Genomic DNA, 23024 nt, shown 5'->3' with positions numbered 1-23024 from the left:
ACGCAAACTGCTATTTGCATAGTTTCACTTTCAGAAGTGTGAAGAACACCCTTCAGTAACATATAACTACTTTCAGCACACATTAATTGGTCACTTCCCCGCTAGCCGAACATTACTGATTACCGAGACTGTAAGGGTTAGGGGACACAGAGCGATTAGAGACAATACGGCTCAGAGAATGACTTCAAATCTGAACAGATTACAACTGTTAGCTAATACTTTTCGGTTTTTTGGTTGACAAAGTAAAATCTGTGTTCTGATATTTGTGACATGAGGTTAGATTGAATTTCTATTTTGCATCAGTATATGTACTGTATAAACACCCCAAAGGGCCCTGCATATGATTGGGCTTGAAAAGTGACAAATTAATAATATTATGAAACAGACAGCCCCATATCAAAATAGAATTCCAGAGTATCCTTTCAGCAGACAAAGACAAATGCAATAACGTCTAATTACTTAAGAACTGGATTAAGCCATTATTACTCATTCCTCTAAAAAGGTTTTCACACCAGCCCCGATGCCTAGACCTCATCATACTGACCAATAATACCAGCCCCAATGCCTAGACCTCATCACACTGACCAATCACACCAGCCCCAATGCCTGGATCCTATCAAACTCATCAGTAACACCAGCCCCGATGCCCAGACCCTATCACAGTGGCCAAGCTCAGCAGCCCCAATGCCTCGACCCTATCACACTGACCAATCACACCAGTCCTGATGACCGGACCTTATCACACTGACCAATCACACCAGCCCCGATGCCCGGACCTTATCATACTGACCAATCACACCAGCCCTGATGCCCGGACCTTATCACACTGACCAATCACACCAGCCCTGATGCCCAGACCTCATCACACTGACCAATCACACCAGCCTCGATGTCCGGACCTTATCACACTGACCCATCACACCAGCCCCGATGCCCGGACCTTATCATACTGACCAATCACACCAGCCCTGATGCCAAGACCCTATCACAGTGGCCAAACTCAGCAGCCAGACACACACTGTAGGCATTATGGCTACTGTCCAAGATCAGTGACTGGTATGATATCAATCACAATGACTGTCACTTCCTGTATAGAGACAGCAGTGGCGGCCCAAGAGAAAAATATGCACCTTTAACTGCATAACCTCAGCGTATTAAATAGTCAATAAGTTCTCCCTCTTTTTCACACCTGACATCTTTTGTCATCTTCCTGAAGTAATGTGTAATCTTGACTTTGGACTTACTCCTTCTCACGGAATCCCTTCTTTGAGGATTAGTCCTACAGTCTCCACCAGTGTCTGTCCAGACAGAAATATTTTACCAAACGTTTCAACAGCTCTTGCTTCAACAGCTCAAGATGTGCGGTTGTATTGGTACTTACGCAAGAGAACAGGCCAGAGCAGGTAACCTCGGAGTGCTCTGGCCTAACTGAACAAAATGTGTGTGGAAATTTGAGAAGGCTCCACAGACTTTATTTTGGAAAATTCATATGGGACAGCATCTATTTCCAGTGAAGTAACAGCTGAACCTGATTTGTTTGTGTGAAGAAATTTGGTGATTCAGTCTATGATGAAACACACATGCACACACACACACACACCCATGTTTCCCAGACCATACCATCTGAGAAAGTTTCAATTTAGTAAGTTCCAAGACAGCTTTGTTTTTCTATTGTTAAAGTAGCAGCAGGCCAGCGCTACTAAACTCCACGTCCTGCTAATTACCTTATTATCTGAACCAAGCAGGTAAAATAACTAGTGAATTCAGGTGGTGTAGCACACAGTAGGAGCAAATACCTGCAGAGTTGAGTAGCCTACAGCGCTATTGTAGATAGAAAAACATGATAGAAAAACATGTCGCTGGGTGCAAAATGCAATTGCATGAAAAAAGATTCCAAACTATGTAGAGCATATTGTACTGATATTGTACTATTGTACCTTGTGTGCTAAAAAAATACCCTGAAACAAATTATAGATAAACATTGCACTCTACTCCAACCTAACAGCCACACCCATACCCACCCATTCAACACACACGCCCACACATACACCACTCCATGATTTACTGTGAGCAGATGTCATAAGCACAGAACATCAAAACAGAGAGCGTGGCGTTAGTGGTGGGAACAGAAATGTAGAAACAAACAAAGAGCCGTCTCGCCCATGTGGAGATGAAAGCTGCAGTGAACCACAGCGCATGCTGCAGTGCATGCTGGGACAGGGCCTGTTGTCTATAAACAGGGGCTTGTGGCTTTTGTGGCTATGAGGCACTAGTTTCTCATTAGAGTACATGTGCAGGGAAAGCCTCAATCCATGTCGTATCAGTTAAAACTGTTAAAAATATAAAGAATGTTGTCTTTGATGTTTTGCTGGTAAATAGCAAACCATTAAGGGGAGGCATCACAGGTGAATATGGGGGGTTCCTTTCCTCCAATCAAAATTACATTTTATATTTTGAATGTGGACACAAATGCAAACGTTTTTTGTATTATGACTTTTATTTATTTTTTCGGAACATATGCAAATTAGCTCGTGGATAATTTAAAAAGCACAAATTTGCATCTTATTGTGCTTTTGTCTCAGTGGATTCATATTATCACAGTTGATTAAGTACGAGTTACTTTTTCGATTTCAATGTGATGAATGACTCAATAGCTGGGGAAATACAGAGGGGCTTTGTTTTATTAATTGATTATATATAAAAATATTGGTATTCCATGTAAAATTTGGTTATTATAACAACTGCATAAGTTAAGTCTGAAAGAAAGTTTTTTGTACAGGGAATAATATAGTTTTTTTGGTGTTTGGTTTACTTGCCATGGTTGGTTACTTGACATGGCCCATATAAAATTTTATGGTTGTAGAAGCTAAATATCAATATTTCAATCCAGCCTTAATCACTATTTTCACCTGAGTTACCCCCCCCTTAATCATCAGAAAGAATAAGTGTTTGGATTGGTGGGCTTTTTCTAATGGGTAAGGACAGCTTGTAATGTGCAAGGACAATATGCAATGTCATCTTTGCATTTTGTCTACCATATCGTTATTATATGTATGAAACTGTAATGTTTCTGTATTTGTCCTGTGTGTATTTATGTTTATTCTTGTTATTTATTAATTTTTCATAGATCCCTGGTGATTGTTTTCCATTACAGTTCTCATTTGTCATCCTCTGTTATGTTTGCGTCTGAATGTTTCCCAGTCTAGTCACTCCCCTGTCTGCGTGTCCCACTATTCGGGTGTTTACGGTAGTTTTCAGGTTTTCAAACATTCCTTCTAAAACTCGCGATTCTTACTTCCTGCTTTTTCTTGGTAGTTAAATGTTGTAAAGCACTATTCTTACTAACCACTTCTAATCTAGGCATTGTACAGTACTAATCAGATTAATACACTTACTGTCTGTCTAACTAACTAACAATCACTTTTATTGGGTAGTTTAGAAATATTCACGTAACTAATTCACTAACGCAATCTCTTAGTTTTTCTGCACTATTCTATAACTCCGCCTCCCTATGCTATCCCTAATTACTTGCTTAGTTTCAGCAAAGTGTTCGCACTGTCTCTGACTATCACTACGTCTTCAATCTATGCAAATGTCTACTCCCTAATCCGGAGCTGTATGTGTTACATGTTTTGTTACGTGCATCTAGTCTGCGTTTTCGTCTCCCTCCCGTTATTATGTTATTACCCTATTATGTTTCCCCACCTGTTGTCTATTTGTTTAGCCCACCTTTTTCCCAGCCCCGCCTAGATTGTCACCTTCCCTCATGTATTCAAACCTCAGTCTCTGCATTGTTCTTTGTCAGAACGTTGATCAGTTTTAGTGCCAAATTCCTCGTAAGCCTAATTTTTGAGATTCCAGAAAGACACCCCTTCGCCTTTGATTTCCAAGCCTGCCTTACCCTCTTGTTTTGTTTGCCATTCTGGTTTTCTGGTTTTTGATATTCTGCTTTGTTTACTGACTACGATTTTTGCCTACGCCCTTTTGTACTTTCGCCTTTTGATTTTCTGGATTTTTGACCTTCTTGCCTGTTTTTTCGACCATTCTTTTGCCTTCTGTTTTTGTCTTTGTATTGGATCTCCGGACATCTTGGGGCATTACGGACGAATAAACTACGATTTTGGATTATCCTGGTCTGCGTCTGGGTCCTCAGTGCCCTACATAACAGAATAATTTATTACAGCATGTGCTCCCTCGCATACTTGCTGCACTTAAATTATTGCCCCAAAATAATATAATACAGTAATCATTTTATTCATCTCTGCAGGAATAAAAATGCTTTAGCATGAGGTGAAGGTCACTCCATATTATTTAATAACTGTTGACATTAGCCTTGCATTCTTGGAATATATTTGCATCCACATCATGCAAGACCAACACCATCACAGAAACATCTGATTGCATTTTGTGTATTTTCTTCTCATTAAAATACATTCATACATTTCAGATTGGCTTGATTCAATTTGCCATCCCGTCTAATTTTAGGCAACCACAAAGCATAAGACTGGACTTTTATAGGGCATTGCCTCACTGCAGTTTACATATCTCCATTTCTAACATCCCTTAGCCATAGAGACAGCTCTGAACAGCTTCGTTTCAGTTCTTAAGGATACTCAAGCTGAGACAGTCTACCCTGAGCGTACTTAACCCTCGTTTTATGTTAGGATTTTATGACCGCTTTTATGTTTGGGGTCAAATTGACCCCAGCAGTTTGGACAGCTTCACTGCCCAACAATCAATCAAGAGGTAGCACCTGCGCATCTTGCTAATGTTTCATTTTGAAAATGATAATTGAAAATTAATGGGGCAACATTGGCTGGGGAGGTAAGAACAGTCGTCTGGCAGTCGGAGAGTTGCAGGTTCGATGTAGGGGGTGTCAAAGTTTCCCTGGGCAAGACACCTAACCCCTAATTGCACCTGAAGAGCCGGTTTGTGCCTTGCATGGCAGCTATTGGTGTATGAGAATGTGTGTGAATGGGTGAATGAGAAGCATCAATTGTACAGCGCTTTGGATAAAGGCGCTATATAAATGCAGACATTGACCATTTAAAATGAATAATGAAACCACGTACAGTATCGACCGCAAACACGTAACTGACTCTCCTGCACACCCCCTCATTCCCATGATCATGAAAGGATGCAAGATCTGAATCAGACCTGCCACTGCTGAGCGTCTTAGAAACTGGAGTGGTAGTGCTTCTCACCTTCACATTACATTACATTACATTACATTATTGGCATTTGGCAGATGCTCTTATCCAGAGCGACGTACAACAAAGTGCATACCCATAACCAGGGATAAGTTCGCTGAAAGACCCTAGAGGGAAGTACAATTTCAACTGCATTAAAGTCCGGTCACATACAGCGCATGCTGTGGATTCATGTATTAATGTGTTTACAGGCCAGTGCACAGTGCTGCAGCATCTGGTGTGTAACCAATTACATTTCATCCTCAGAGCTTTAACACACACTAGCTGGGGGCTAGTGTTCAGCTATTGCCGAGCGCCCACATCATGTCATTTGCAGGAGAATTTGTTTTTTCCCCCCCATACAGTTTTGCTATTCCCTTCAGACAGACATGCCCAAGGCTATTTCAGACCTTATACTAAATAAATTTATGTGTGCTTTTTCCAACAGACTCGTGTGGAATATTAAGAGCTTGTGTGTACCTGAGAGCCAGCTAATATGCCAAAGGAATGTACTTACAAACCTAGTCAGATACAGAAATACAGTAGGAATTTTCATATTTGAGACCTTATAATATATAGTATGCAGTATTATGAACCTGTCATAGAGAACCTGGCTAGAACTGTTGGTCAGTTTTTTCTGTCATACTAAGGCTAAGGTTTTTTGTCACGGTGGGTGACCCTTGCTGTCTGTACAGTTAGGTTCCAAGTTCAAGCCTACTTTGGTGACGGTACAGTTGTGAAAGTACAGGACTTGTGCATCACCTTAGGAATGAATGTACTTGATACCACATATAGAACCACTAATTGTAATATTTACATAGCCAATACATTGGTTTCCCCTTTTCTGTAATGTAGTCTTTTCATTATTTCTGTGAATCTGTAACTGCAATCCTTAAATAAATAAACTATTTCAAGCAACCTACTGTAAAGTAAGTGTCTGCTGCAGCAAGTGTTTCCAGTAAATAAATCACCATTATGCTAATGAAGTGTGAAGCTGCCGTTAAGATGACTTATAGTTTTGAAAATGCTGCAAGTAAGCATAAAGCCATTCAGCCATATTACAGTAAGACAAATACGGCCCGATTTACTCAGCTTTTGTGATGGTTTTCAGGCGTACATATGACGCATTCTGGCGAATAATCATGCCTTGCATCTATTAAACCGGCACATAAGGCTGGAACCGCAGAATGCGTGCCATGTAGGTGAGTCATCGCAAAATGCGCTTCTGTCCTTAACGCATATGCATTTAAGGGTGGATCACACAGATAAAGAGTGGAGATGTTATAAGTGTGGCTGATTATGTATTCTGTTGAGTTTGCTTTGAATTTAAGTTCATGCATTTAACGATGGCCGATTGTGCGTGAAATTTCTCTGCCTCTAAAGAGCAGGCGTAAACGCAACCGAAACACAGGCTCTGAACCTTGAAATAACTTTGTATTGAAATAATATTTGCAAGAATCAGACTATTTCAACACTGAGAAATATATGTACACATTCTTTCCTGTGCTTGATACGCTTTTACGTGGCAGCACATGTAGTGAAGATATTCTATGCACTAACACACATTTTAACTGCCTCATAAGCAAAATGCGGTTCGTAGTCAGTCTCATTCGCTGACTGCGTAATAAGCTGTAACCTTCGTATATAAGACGTTAATTTCAGGCAGACTCTCTCCAGGCCATATTTTGCACTGCAAGCTTTGTTTACGTAAATCTGGCCCATAGTGTTAGTGTGAAGATAATGGACTGGAAACATAATTTTTCATTTCTTGCCGTATTTCACATAAATCCTCTGTTCCTTCCACTTAAATACAGTGTTTGTCAGCGGTTCTCACAAGTAAAGTTGAGAGAACAAAAAAGCTTGTTTTTCTCAATCTTCCCTTCATATAGTATGCTGTTTTAGTTGTGTCTGCAGTATACAGTACATCAAAATCAAGACTATAAAATCAAGGAACCGCACTTTGCTTTTCATGAACCTCTACACATTTTTACATACGATTTCTGCTGCATTTGATATGAGGGACTCTTTGGCAACCCTGCTCACAAACAGCTATCTGCATTCCTGTGTTACAGACCAGAAACTGCTTGAGTGTCAGGTGGATAATCAGCTCAGTAGTATTCCTGAAGATTACTGTCAGATTATTGGGTGGGTCCTCCTACCTGTCTCATCATCCAGAGGTCCGAAGTGACAGATTTGGCCGATGTTGTTCACCCAGCTGTTCATCTCCTCCTCGGTCTTGGCCACGAGGTAGAAGACACGAGAGGAGGTCTTCACCACGAAGAGGTGCTGGTCCTGAAACTCGCGCCTGACGAGCCGCACCTCCGTGTGCATTTCCACCTGGCACTCCTTCAGGTCAATGGTGCGGATGGGCTTTTTGGAGCTCTTGCTGCGGAAGTACTCCAGCACGTCCGGGTCCCCGCTCATGCGACCCCGACGCAGCACGAACCAGCGTTTCCTCCAGGCCTGGGGCACACAGGGGAAGGGAGGCTCAGGAGAGACACCAAACAATACACCTCATGCAGGGGCGTCATGCACCAATTCTCTTTTTTTACATTATTACATTATTGGCATTTGGCAGATACTCTTATCCAGAGCGACGTACAGTTGATTAGACTAAGCAGGAGACAATCCTCCCCTGGAGCAATGCAGAGTTAAGGGTCTTGCTCAAGGGCCCAACGGGCTACACTGGTATTAGAACCACCGACTTTGCGTGTCCCAGTCATTTACTTTAACCACTATGCTACAGGCCGCCCTTTGAGGGGACACACAAAAAACAGCCCCCATTAAGGACTTAAGTAAGGACTTAAGAAAAGAAATAGAGCTTTATTTTACCATTCCAAAAAATTTGATGGAACATGAAATGGCAAATATGTATCTGCTTGTTGGGGCATTATCTTCGAAGTTAGATAGTAGCCCATTCCCTTTCATTAAGAAGTAGCCAACATTTTAAAATGCAGGCTAACGAATAATGACTACCATCTCAACTGCAGAGTTAAGTTTTTTACTAAACTGCAAACAGAGTAGCGTAGCCAACTAGCAAGAAAACTGGATATTTAACTTCTTGGTTAATTTTCATGTTAACTCAACATTTAATTAATTAATTTGTTCATTTGATGTCCATTGATCAATAAGTAAACCGATTTCAAATCATTCAATGACAACCTTCACTATGCTAAAGCAAGATTACTGGTTACTTATTACATTATAGTTTGGGGTTACTCACGATTCAAATAATGACAACCTTCAAATTATACGTTTGCAACATTGCAATGCTCTATTTGCCACTCACTTGGAATGAAGTCTATAGACGAGGGGCAGTGGGTACCCTACCGAATTCTGCATTGGTTCAGTTGCTGTTGTTTTTTGAGAAAGTAACTTATCTGTGCTGCGACTGCAATTGAATTGTCCGATGAAATTGCATTATTAAGGCAAAAAAGTCAAAGTTTAAAACATTTGAGGGGTCACGTCTGAATTAGTCTGATTGAGCCTGACACCAGTCATGACTCTGATAAGCAGGTTGTCATTCTCAATCCTGTGTGACTTCAAGTTTTAAGTTTGTTCATTTAAAAAAGTTCAATGCACATTAATAAGCATGATGTAAAATGTACCAGATTTAGCCATTAGGGCTAATTTACACCTGTAGTCCCTGGCTGACACTTGTATCGAGGGCAACTACAAAGATATTACGAGATAGATTTATGTTTGTGTATTAGCCAGCAAAAAGCCATTGAAACACCTGGACATGCAATTAGTGCTATGCTTCTTTTCTTTTTCTTTCTTTTTTTTTTACCCTTTTAAGCTTTCCTGATGTAAATAAAAGGGATTCTATTCAACCAATCTGCAAATCAGTCTTAATGTTCAATTTTTTTGGCTTGTCTCGGTCATTCACAGCCAAGTACTAGTGGCAGGTCAAGCACATGCTCTCCTCTAATACCCTCACCTATGAGCCAGTGGCCATTTTATATTGTATATTTGGAATACTACAGGACAGAACAAGCACTGTTAGAAAATTTGAAGCTGGAACTCAGGGCACATACTTTTATCAACATCTAACAGTTTTTATTTACATGATCCCCAAGAATACAATTTGCATGCTCCCTACCACATGCAAAGTTGCGCAATCTTTACATACAGTAAGCAGTTCTGTTTCTTTCTTTATTTATCATCCAAAATGGATTGTTTTCAATGTTTGGTTCCAAAGTTCAGTGAATGTCATATACACACGCAAACATTCACACATACTTTTTTCTAACTTTTGGCATGCCTATGTGGGGAACTAACCATAGCATTTCCCAAAAGCGTATAAAAGAGGAAATCCATTTCAAGTGGTAGTTTGTGTCTGTAATGAGTAATGTGTTTTAACTGAACATACACACTCACTTTATTAGGTATTTATTCAACTTATTTTTTTTTACTTCTACTGCTGTAGCCTATCCACTTAGAGTTATGATGTGTTGTGTGTTCAGAGATGCTCTTCTGCATACCACTGTTGTAATGTGTCGTCATTTGCGTTACTGTCACCTTCCTTTCAGCTTTGACCAGTCTGGCCATTCTCCTCTGACGTCTCTCATTAACAAGGTGTTTCTGTCTGCAGACATGCTGCTCACTGGATTTTTTGTGTTTTTTTGCACCATTCTTTGCAAACTCTAGAGATTAGTGTGTGTGAAAATCCCAGGAGATCAGCAGTTTCTGAGATACTCAAAGATCACTTCAAAAGTGTCACTTAGATCACATTTTTTCCCCATTCTGATGGCTGATGCGAACATTAACTGAAGCTCCTGACCCGTATCTCTGTATTTATGTATTATGCATTTATTTTGTACCCCAACTTCTGAACTGACTGTTTTTTGGCTTTTCCCATACTGATGGTTGACAAAGGGATTTTGCATGCTTGTTACCTCATTTTCTATACTCTAGTGAAACAGGGAGTGATAGATTGACACAATATAGTTCCTTTAGACTGATATTAACTCAATTATATTGCCAATAATTGTTGTCAGGGGTGCCAATAATTTTGAAAAAAATGAGATATAAAAAACATTGAAACATGAGAGTAAATGTATTAAACTAAAAGTATATACATAATTTTCCAGTATGTTTGAACATAAAATATACGTATGTCATTATCCATGTTGTCTGTTATATGCAGTTTATTATCACTACCAGATATTTTCAATAACTTCAGCCGCACAAGTAAAAGAAGAATCTGCAAGTATAGCTGAAGTGGTTAAAATTGGGCTGTTTCACTTTCACCCTTTAAGCTGTTAACCACAGCCCAAGCCATGCATTTTATTTTTAGTTTCACATTGGCCTGTGATTCGTTGAGCCTTAGTGGTCCCTGCAGAGGGCACAAAGCAGTAAGGGGATTTTTATTTATTAATTTAAGTGTATTTATTTATTTGCTTGTTTGTAACTTTTGGCTTGCAAATCCATCAAACATGAGATAAGAAGAGAGCTTAACTTCCAGTAGATGTAAAGCATTCTTATTATTTTGGACTGTATGAATGAAAAGCTGGTTCAATTATACAAGCAGCAGTCGGGCAAAGTGACAGTAGCCAGTGTTAATGGGCACAAAACTTCTATAGAATTCAACTTTTATCTTTTGGCTCAAGATTTTGCATCCATGTGTGCTTATGTATATTCAGTGATCACTTTATCAGGGAGACCTGCAGACCAATCATGGAATGACCCAGACAGGGTGGGTTGACTATCTAAAAAAATGCTGATGTCCAGGGATTTTCATGCACAACTGACAATAACGCAAATAACCATGCATTACAACAGCGATACGCAAAAGAACATCACTGTACACACAACGCGTCAAACCTATAAGTGGATAGGCTACAGCAGCAGAAGACTTAAAAAGTCTAAAGAATAAGTCTAATAAATGCCTAATGAAGCACACACTGAACATATAATAATCTCCAACAAAGTCTGCATGGACATGAAAGGATGAAAAATTTTGGCTATGAATATAAAAGGACTGTATGAAAAACTGCAGTCCTTCAGAGAGAATCTGACCTTTAGGCAAGGTAAAAATAAGGGAAATGCCCCTCCTCTGTCATTGCTGTTGACATGGTGATAAAATCTTTTTAGCTGAAAGGAATGATTTTGTAATTGCACATTACAAAAATCATTCCTTGGTACACTTTGTAGTTTTATTAAATAAAATTGTTCTTAAAAATTGACCAGTGATCACCCAATTGACTGTTAGCAAATTCTCTTTAATGACTGTTTTTATGTCCAACAAGATGGAATCAACTGTGGGCATCCGCATTAGTGAATTACCACAACAAACTGCAGATCTACATTCTATGAAACCTTGATTTTGGTGAAATTTTTTTTCAGGGGTTAATTCTGGAGCTGTATCTCTCTCTCTCTCTCTCTCTCTCTCTCTCTCTCTCTCTCTCTGTCTCTCTCTCTCTCTCTCTCTATCTATCTATCTCTCTCCTACACACACACACACACAGCACACCATGTAGGTTATGCAATAAACGGTATAATTCCTCTTTTACAAGGGAAAAATACATTGTATCATATTTCAAAAACATTTATCCAGTTTCATAAAAAGTATTTGCTTAGGGCTATATGTTTGTCATTTACTATATTGGCAATCCAGTAGTATCCATATTATTCCATATTTTCATTTCATGACATGCAGTACATTTGAATGACACTATGCAAAAATATCATTAAAAAGATGTTTCAAAGGTATCAATTAAAAAAAACCCATATAATAGCCTTCATAATTTCAACATTTGAAAATATTTCCAAATATTTTAGTGTCTATTTTCATTTTAAAGTCTGAAATTATCTCTCTACAGTCATGTTTCCCTGTTTTGAAAAATTTATATTTTCAGTCCAGCACTCTCAAAGCATTTTTTTTTTGTGTGTAAAAACATTTTTTGAGCCCCAGATATCAGTTTATAGTTTCACTATGTTGTATCCGAGTATTATTTAAATTTACTATTAAATGCATCTTTTTTGCCGTTTTACATTTCATACACATTGACAGAAACCTACATAACAATTATAAAAATCCATTGAAAGGTACATATACTGTACTGTCTCCATCTATTAACAGTGTTCTTTTTAATTTAGTTTATATCCAAAGCTGGCCATGGAACTTTACCACTGAAATTGTACCTACCCGTCATTTGATTATCTCTAATATTATAAAACAGAATATGGAAATGCAGTTTGCATATACCTTCATGTATCACATATATCACTGAGAATGTCACAGCAGGTTAATCCTCTGGTCTTAGTCATCCAACATGATTCTGAGGTTACAATAGCTGAAAAATAGCTGAGCATGGAAAATTCTGAGGATGTTGAACATTGATGAGAGTTCTAACCAACCAACAAATTAAAACAAAATTCCATCTCTTAACTGGCTAAATATCCTCCTGTAAAATACAATACAAAACTAAAAACAGAAGCTATGACAGTCACAAGTATGATCTTAATTAAAATTATAGAAATACTTTACTCGGAATACTTAAGAACAGTCCCTGAAATTAGATCAGCTAATTTAAGTCACAGAAACAAACAGCTGCAATAGAATCAGTCACTTTAGCGCTTAAAGGTTTGTACTCTTAAAACATTAATCTGTACTGTTTCTTCTTCTTTTTTGAGCTGATAAATTTCAAACAGTAAGATAATGTACATTACACTGCTCAATTATGTACAGTATTAACTAATACATACAGGAAGGTATAATGGTTATTACATATTTAACACAAATGCTAATTAATGTTAGTTCTAATCACTTTTTCTTATGTTTTTATATTACATGCATTACCTACAGTATTACATTTATTAACCCCCAAAAATCTTATTCCACAAAATAAATCTCACATGTTGGGTTTTATGCGCACAGTCAGAGACATCCCTAGTGGAAACCCACCCACAAGGCTAGTACACTTAACAGTATTAAGGATAAAGTAAATACCTCCCTACTCCTTCCCATGCTTGCCACTGATTCAGCAGGTCCTGCTGCAGAATAGGGCCACCTCAACAACCACGCTTCCACAGGTCTTGAACCAATACCGTTGCACGTAAATGGGATTAGGATCATAATGGCAGGCACGCAGCTTGTAGATGTATCCCAGGGTAAGTGTGGAAGAGGGGATGGTATGGCTATTGTACCCCAGGGTGTCCTTTAAGCAGTCCCAATGCAGGCCTAAGGTGGGTTTTTTGAGAAAGTGAGAGGTCACTTCTTTAGGACTGGGTTTCACTGGGCAGATGGTCAATGACTGAAACAACATTGCTTGCCACTGTCTGATCTCAAAGCCACCAGCAGAGAGCACTTTTGACATTTTTTTGACTAGGTCTCCTGCTTCAGAAGCTGACCCTAGGATCTGCAGACTGTTGTCCACAGAACGCCTGTCCAATAGTCTCCAGGATCTCTTCATTACCATCTTTGTGGTCTTGGATGTGTCTTTGCAGCAAGTAAGTTGCACAGCCGGGATGACAATGAGTACGGCTAGCCATACTTATCACGTAATGCCTGGAGGGCGTCAGTGTAGGGCTGCAGGTCATGCATGAATGCTTTGACAAGTTTCAATGCACTAGGTACGTTCAAATGGCCCTGTAGTACTTGAGGTGTTGGTGATGACTCATACGAGTGTCTAGAGCTATTTTCAGAAGTGAACAGTTGCTTTCTTTCCCGCTCTCAAAGGTAGGTAAAGTTGGCTTTGGAACAGTTTGCGGTTCAAAGATCTAGGTAGGGTAATGAGGCAGGAATAGGTGGGAGGTTAAGTGGACTATGCGATTGCGGAGGACAACGTAACACATCATGTTAGTGCACTGGAGTAATGGCTGCTGAAAATGGGGGCTTACAATTAGAAAGATTTAGAAAACTATAGAATGAAAAAACATTTGTAAATTATCAATGTCTTGGCTATATTTTGCTCAATGTAATGCTTTAGTGCATAAATTATGTTCTGTATATTGTATATGTTTTGGGAGTGTGGGGTTTTAAGATTTGAATTTTGAGAATCATTTTGAGTCATTAAAATGTATTGAATTCAAATATATTAATTTCACAGTTAAGAAAATACAATCAGTCAAATTTAATGTGCTGTTACATTCAAATAGTTTTGAACCATACTTTGTTCCATACTTATATACATGTAAAAATGACAGCACTAACCCTAACCCCCCCACACCCACACACACACATTTCAGGCACAGAGTAGTCATGTTTAGGAGTCAGTGACATATTTGTCACATGACATAACTGTCTGTGACCCAAATAAATCACCAGGTGCTGAGTATCTTCTTCTTCTACTGATGCTCTGCTAGGCCTGTACTGCAGAAATCATCAACTCCTTGTTTCGGGGGCTAGTTACCTTAAGTTCTCTTTTCAGCATATGAAACACATGTTCAATTGGATTTCGATTGGGTGACTGACTTGGTCAGTCAAGAATTTACCTGTTTTTTCTTTAGCAGCATATTTTTTGGGATCAATGTCTTGCTGTAGGATAAAGTGCCATTCAATGGGCTTGGACACATTTGGTTAAATGTGAGCAGGTAAGATGCTTCTGTCCACTTTAGAATTCATTGTGCTTTAAGCAGTTGCATAATCACATACGATAAGTAAGCCAGTACCTGTTACAGCCTATACTATAACACCCCCATCAGGTGAATGAGGTACTTTGAATCTTTGACATTAGGTCTCCACACTTTGCTCTTTCCATGACTCTGTTAGAAGTGAATCTGGGTCTCATCTGTCCACAAGACCTTTTGGTACTTAGCACACCGTGATTTACAGAGGAAGAATTGCGTGAGTGAGAGAGACAGACAGCGGATCTGCCGAAGCTGCCTCGTCCTCCGCTGTCTGTCTCTCCCCCTCACGAAATTCTTCCTTTGTAAATCCCGTTCAAAACATTAAGGTTGTATTTCTTCGTCAAAATCGAAAAGCTCATCCCCTAACTCGGCAAATTCAGAGCTGTCCGTCATATTGCTCAGGAACGGCTGAGAACGTTCCCGAACCAGTGGATCTGCATGGGAGGAAAACCTCAGCCGAAACACCAATACCATACTATCTTCATTAGTTTAAAAGGTATGACTAGGGTGTGGGGTCAGGAAGGGGACTAAGATTCAGTCTTAAGACAGTTTGTACAATGATACACAAGTGCAAAAACACACACACACAATTAAATGCCAGATTGGTAGTAACATATCCCAGTGTGCTCTTGAAGCCTGAGGAAGCCTGAGGAGACACCTTAGCTTAGAAATGTTTGTATTCCTATAAGAGACTGAGGGGGAAAAGCCATACCCTTCCTGCTGTCTGTATTCTCTTGCACTACGTCACCCCACCCTGACCCCTGACCCATGTTCCATCCAAGAGAGAGAGAAAAAAGGGAAAAAAATACAGTCCCTACAAAAGCACACTTAATGCCCACTTCCCCAAACACCCATGTCCCCACCCCCACCCCCACTCCCTCCACCCCAACTGACCATTTGAAACTGCTCAGCTCTTCAGAGGAAATACTAATAGCACTCATCACTGCAGATCATCATTTCTGCTTGCCAGGTCATTTCTGAGCAGCCTGGCTGTGATAGTGCTTCCTATGTTTTGCAATACACACCCAAATTTCACAGAATAACAGGCTGACAGTTACAGCACATGTCCCAGCCTGAGGGGCCCCTTCTCTCCCTGCTCAACAGCCTGAACATACTGCACACTACCAGCACTACCCTCAACATGGAACAACAACAACAACCCACACAGTATGACCAAACCACATCTACACATCCTTATTTCTTAGTTTCGCTCATAGGACATTAAAGGTATCGCAGATGTTCAAATAACCCAGTGACACAAATCGGGTTCAGGAAAACAGAAGCGACTACTGAGGATAGGAAAGAAGTCATTTATATTCTTGCCAGATGATCAAAACCGCGACATTCGCTCTGCACTTGACACAGCATCCCCTCAATGTCCTGGGCTATGCAGTGGAGAAGACATTATGCAAGCCCCTGCACTGTTTACTCGGGAAATAAATAACGCAATAGACATACAGTTTAGCCCTCACCTGCACGCTTCTTTATAAACAGAAACTGATTGTTCAGTTGAATGGCAGAGCACTGCTGTGGAGCTAATAGCTAGGAGCTCTGCACACATTATTTGGTGCAGGAACTACTTGTACTATTACTACTACTGCTACTACTATTGCTACATCATGAGACAAATATATCATACTGATACATTATGTAGTCCCCCCAAAATAAAAAAAAAATAAAAAAAAAATCCCCAATGTTTCAGTACTCACATATCTCTTTAGTTTCTTTTCAGGGGGAGATTTGATGAGCCAGCCAGTGCATACAACATCCCCTGTACTCATCTTGTTGGCTGAGAGCCGGAGCAGCTAGAATCCAGTGTGCCTGCTATACCGTTTCTAACGTGACTGCTGGGAAACTGACGAGCAGCGGTCAATTTCTGTGTTCCAAGCACACAGCCGTGCCAAAAGAGGAAGTCAAGTCATTGATCACACTGACGGTGAAGAAGAGAGAGAGAGGGGGGAGAGCGAGAGGGAGGGAGGGAGAGAGAGAGACAGAGAGCGATAGATGTCCCCTCCCACTAATTAAAACACAATGCACTTGTACGGCAGGCACATGACCGCAATGTTTTATAAACAGCAACGCGTGTGTGGATGAGCCACGTCCAAAAGCTGCTGTAAAAGGACTTTTGTAAACCATCTGCTACTTCAGCCTTTCCTAGCACTGTGCAGCCTTTCCTAGCACTGTGTAGCTCTGTACTCAACAGTTCCTGATGTCGGCATTTTCTTGGTTTCTTTGAAAACAGACAAACTGGAGCCAGAAAAACAACAGAGGAAAAATAATGAGTAATCACTGTTCCAGAAAGGTGACCTCAAACAAGTGTGGAGAAATTCATCACAAGATGTGTTGCACAAGCTTCTGTTTTTAATGCTTACTTCACAATACAGAGGTACGAGTAAAGTCATAGAAGAACCAAAACAAAAGTTGTTCATGTAACAATATTTTTATGTAAGCCTGAAACTGTTGTGTGTACATGGTTCTCAATGTCTGAATTGCATATCCTACAATGCATACAAACTGTTAGAAATATCTGATATAGGACAATTGTGATTCAGTACAATACATTACAATACTTTTGAAATATTTGCCATGAAGCAGTTAAATTATGATATTTGTCGTGGTTATTTATTAGAGTTACACACTGTTTCTATGCTGTGATCATTGCATTCTTCCATAAACCCTTGCACCATGAAATCACTTTTCTGTATTTGTTAAGTCACTGTTGTGGTGCGAGTTGTTATCGGTGTTGAAATGTATTTTTTGTGTTGTTCACCCAGAGCTACACTTGTTAAATATAAATCTAAATAAGTTTCTCCTACCAAAATCATAAAAATGGGGTGTTTAGTTTATTTTTCTGCATAGTAAATAAATATTCAGTATATAATTTTTCATTTTTAACATCAATCATTAAATTCCAATGTATTACAACATCACATGCTGCCTTGGCCTTCCAGTGACTAATTATTTGAGCATTTTGGTTTAATTGCATCACTGAAAGTGTGTGCATGTCTTGGGAGCTGAGCCAAGCCACAGAAATGAGAATCAGGTTCAGACTAGCTCAATAATTCTCCAGAAGGATAGACAACATTTAAAGAGACATACACTCAGTGAACGCTTTATTAGGTAGACCTGTACACCAGCCTGTTCATGCAAATATTTAATCAGCCAATCATGTGGCGGCACCCTGTCTGACTTGGTCAAGAGGTTCAGCTGTTTTCAGACCAACTGTCAGATTGGGGAATAAATGTGATCTAACTGACTTTGATTGTGGAATGATTGTTTGTGCCAGACAGGGTGGTTTGAGTATGAGAAACTGCTGATCTCCTGGGATTTGAATGCACAACAGTTTCTAGACTTTGCAGAGAATGGTGCAAAAAACAAAACATCCATAAATATCTAAGAAAGTACTCACTGAGTATATAGTAAACACTGCTTTCATGCCATGTGTAAGCCATTTACTCAGCTAAAGGCCATGCTATCTTCTGTGGTGTAGATACCTTTATATTGCAGTGCAAATTGGCTGTCTAGTTATTTTTGACTTAAGAGGCTCAAGTAAGCATTCAAAACATGACGACTTCACAAAAAGCGGAAACCAAGAATTCGATGGAAGTGGTGTAACACTGCACATGCACTCCTGAAATACAAAAATAAAGTGACCATGAAACAATTACAACAATTTCAAAAAGCACAACTGTTGTGTCTTCTGTCAAAACACAGCAGGTACAAGGGCTGCCCTTATCTAAGTACCGCTGTAAATCAAGGGCAGAATAAGCAGAATACTTTCTTTATTTTGACCTCCTGTTGTTAGTAACAGCCGATTTGTCAGAGTAATTGCTCCAGGGCACATCGAATTGGCTCATCCTAAGTTTAATGCACTAGACCGGACTCAATGGAGCCAGACCACCACTGGCTTGTCCTGTTATCTCAATTATCTCCAAATGATTTACAGGCTGGTTTGCTTTAACTTCTTTAAAATTTAAGATAGACCATTATTCTCCAGAGCCCTCCCAGAGCCATTATACTGCCCTAGAAAGACAAAATGCAGTAACTACAATGTTAGTCAAAATTGAGTGATGACTGATTATGAAAATATATTATCTTGTGACTAAGTGTTTGGGTCAAATATGCCCAATTTAAGAGAAAAGAGGGTGTTAAAATTATAGTAACTGCAAAATCAAAAACAAGGCAAACTGCAGTCAGTGTAGGTTCTCTGCTTTTATTCCCCCATACCTTTTTCGGCTGCAGTGTCTGTTGCCCTCTATAAGTACACAAACAGAAGGAACAAAGAATGGGAGAATGATTTACTTTTGCTACATATATACTCAAGAAACCAAAGCACTTTATTAGGAACATTTTTACTTTATTACACCTACTTATTCATGCGATTATCTAATCAGCCAATTGTGTGGAGGCAGTGCAATGCATACAATCATGTAGATATGGGTCAGGAGCTTCAGTTAATGTTCACATCAGAATAGGGAAAACATTTGATCTCAGTGACTTTGACCATGGAATTATTGTTGGTGGCAGACAGGGCGGTTTGAGTATCTCAGAAACTGCTGATCTCCTGGGATTTTCATGCACACTAGAGACTAGTGAGAATGGTGCAAAAACCAAAAACAAAAATCCAATGGACCGCAGTTCTACAGACAGAAATGCCTTGTAATGAGATACGACAGAGGATAATGGTCAGACTGGCCAAAGCTCACAGGAAGGTGACAGTAACGCAAACAACCACGCATTACAACAGTGGTATGCAACAGAGCATCTCTGAACACATAACGCATCATAACTCTTAAGTGGATAGGCTACAGCAGTAGAAGTCTAAAAGAAATAAGCCTAATAAATACCTAATAAAGTGCTCACTGAGTATATATTTGTGAGAACTCAAAACAGCTGTTTCAGCAAATGGTTAAACAAATACACATGCAAATACCATGAAGTACATGTTGATTGTCTGTATAATTAATGTTTTGTGTAATATTCATCTTTTGATCTTGAATCCTAAAGCTTTAACTTTGTATAATCTTTTGAAAAACTCCACACATACATATAATTGCATCCTCCTGCTCATTCTCGCTCTAGCATTTTCCTTGTAAACTTGTTAATTTCCAGTAATTACCCTCTGATAAACACCCTTCCACTGAATTTTCTCATCTCCCTGGAGCCATTCCCTTTAAATGAATTATTCATGGCCCATCAGATAATCATACTATGATAACACCATATTCTGTGGATGTAGATCTTATAAATGTGCAAATAGTGTGATACCATCTTGTATGTACTATATCTTTTGGCTACTAAACACAAATAGATACTGTACACACTGTGCTACATTATGCCACCTTCCCTTGAGAAAAGCACACTTGTTTTACATGCTGTTTTGATTGTCCTACCAGCACTTGAGTAATCAAATACTGTAGCTCCCTGTTTTTCAGGAGGCTGGTACTTTAGAACTCCTCTTTACTTCTTGATTTAACCATAGTAACCACAGTAGGAGAAATACAAAAAGAGACAATACCATGGGGTCTATGTTTCAGAATCAATGTCTTAAGCTCATTTCGTCAATGGAGAACACAGAGAATTTAAAATCACAATACAACTTACCTGGTAAATCATTTTAGTTTTACCTACGGTTGCACCATGCAATGAATACTTACAGAGTCCCTTGGGGAACAACGTCTCATACATGCGATACATGCCATGCTGGAAAGAAGAAACAAATCAAGTTTAATCTCGGCCCTTTACACATTTCTCCTTAGAACCTCTTACAAAAAACCCCTTACAATCCAATATATTTTAGCAATGATAAAATTCCTTTTTTTATTTTTTTTATTTCATTACATTATTTGGAGCAATTTATCCCAAAACCACTAGCTCATATACCACAACTTTCTTCACAGAACATAGAAAACGTCATATCATAAAGCTCGCTCATTCTCCAATCTGTGAGTGGTGTTCTCAGGGGTTCATCTGCAACTTCATGCATCTTTTTGGTATTGCCCCACTGCAAATCAGTTTGGAGCCTAGTGGCTGCAATGTTATCCAATATTGTTAAGAGCTATTCCATGTTGTCTCAGAGTACTAATTTTGAATTACAATTCAAAACTTGATTTCTCCCCATCTCAAAAATGTGTATGGCTGTCTAAAAAGATGCTTGCTCCCTGCCCTGGAGCACACCGTATGAGCACACCTCATTCAGCAGCTAAAGTGCAGAAAATTTGTAGAATTGGGTCTGCAGTATTAGGGTTGAAATGAAAACCAACAGGATGGTACATTTCCAGGAGCAGGGTTGGACGGCCCTAAAGTAGGCTAATTGGAGACTAAATTTCCCTTGGAATGAATGTGTCAGTGAATGGTGTGTGGGCCCTGTGATGGATTGGTGACCTGTCCATGTGTATTACTGCCTTTCACCCAAATGCTGGAATAGGTTCCAGCCCCCCATTACCCGTACCAGAAGTAGGCTATGCAGTTTAGATAATGGATGCGTGTGTCTGTTCTTCCTATCATTATATCATTTTTGTTTTAATAGCTGTATTAAATTGTCAGGTTGTCAATTGTCATTATACATATATAAAATGTTTGTATAATCTTGGTAACTTTATATAATTGTTTACTTTATGTGATCACATAAATATATGGAATGTAAGCATCGGTATTTTTCAGCATTATTCCCCTTTGAATTTCATAACGTTGAAGAGATTTAATGTTCATTTTCATGGTTATTCCATCAGCATTTCCACCAACACACACACACACACACACACACAGAATTTGGTGTACAATTAAAACATTCAATAATAAAGAGGTTGCTGTCCCCAACCCTTAAACTGGTGCATGAAAAAAATAATACCCTAAAGACTTTCGCCAATTCTTTGACATTTAATAAAGCATAGAAATATTTATGAAATGCAAGTTGAAATAATGAAATCTATTTTGTAATTAATTTTATAATTTAAAAAAATCTGTTAAAAAATGTGTCCCCAATTTGTATGTCACAAATGAGATGCACTGTTTGAGTCTGTTTGTGAAGTGGGCCTGCTTGTAGCCACACACCCTTTTTAAAGCCAGGAAATGAGACTGCCTTCATCTGAATCAAGACCAAAATCATGAGTTGCTAGGCTTTACCATTCTTGCCTCAAATGGATCACAATATTTGGTACAGTCTGGACCATCAATGGGACCCAAAGGGACATTCAGGTTACTCAAAATAAAATAAAAATAAAAACCAGGCTTGTGAGGTTCTTCAGAATGATTGTTGGTGCCAGACAGGGTGGTTTGAGTATCTCAGAAGCTGCTAATCTCCAGGGATTTTCACACATGGCAGAGTTTTGTGTCACAAACATGGCTGCCATAAGTGCTGACAGCTAAATAGTTGTTATTTAACACTATTGACAAATTGGTTAATCCTGCACTGCAATTAAATTATTTCAGACCTTCTGGATAAGATACGTTAGATTTAATCCATACAGAATGTCAATTTTATGTGTCATTTGTTTGAGTATATCACCTTTATTAATAGGCACAGTATCAAAGAAGATAAAATGTTTGCTTGTACAAATATGTTCAACAATTTCCATGGGGTATACTTACTTTTTCACATGACTATACCTTGATTAGCCACATTATTTTATTAAATAGGCAATGGAGTCAATGGGTGGGTATCACTGGTTCTGCCCTTGACTGGGTCACAGCTTATTTAACAGGTCATTTACTGTCGCCCTTGATTGTTTCCTCTGCAGGTCCTTTGTCTTTGGGGTCCCTCAAGGATCGATTCTGGGTCCTATCTTCTCCTTGAATATGCTTCTACTCATAACTTTTAAAGCACTGCATGGTCAGGCCCCATGTTATATTACTGAATTAATTATGCCATACATCCCAACTAGGACACTTCGATCCGCTGATAAAAGCACCTTAGAAGTGCCCTGCACCAGACTCGTTACCAAGGGTGATTGTGCTTTTGGTGTCCATACACCAACCCTCTGGAATATCCCCCCCTTCCATATTAGATCTGCGGAGTCTGTTTCTAGTTTTTAAAAAACTTTTGAAAACCCACTTTTTTTAAAACTCTCTTTAATTACTGCCTTTTCCCTTATCCATTTTATATGTTTACATTTGGGAGGTTATTCATTTGCATCACAGTCTCAGAAGACCAGATTTCTTGTGCCTGGGTTTTAGTGCAGCGTCTGCTGTGGCTATGGAGTCCAATCCGTGAGAGGCAGACTTGGCCGCAGATGTTACATGTGTAGGCTGGACCTAATGATG

The 23024-nt window shown here is 39.2% G+C and overlaps 1 protein-coding gene across 1 annotated transcript in view; it reads right to left on the bottom strand.

Annotated features, from left to right (window-relative positions):
• Positions 1 to 16687, bottom strand: part of gab3 (GRB2 associated binding protein 3) — a 35742-nt gene extending 19055 nt beyond the window's left edge. The window contains exons 1-2 of the mRNA XM_061249801.1: positions 16472 to 16687; positions 7349 to 7652 (exon numbers count right to left, since the gene is read on the bottom strand). Coding sequence (XP_061105785.1) covers positions 7349 to 7652; positions 16472 to 16543 — 376 coding nt within the window. The 5' untranslated portion in view covers positions 16544 to 16687. The remainder of the gene's footprint in view (positions 1 to 7348; positions 7653 to 16471) is intronic.
• Positions 16688 to 23024: the final 6337 nt, after the last annotated feature.

This window comes from Conger conger, chromosome 7, assembly GCF_963514075.1.
Source record: "Conger conger chromosome 7, fConCon1.1, whole genome shotgun sequence".
Lineage (NCBI taxonomy): Eukaryota > Metazoa > Chordata > Actinopteri > Anguilliformes > Congridae > Conger > Conger conger.
Note: the sequence above shows the minus strand (reverse complement) of the source record. Positions and strands in the feature narration are given on the sequence as shown.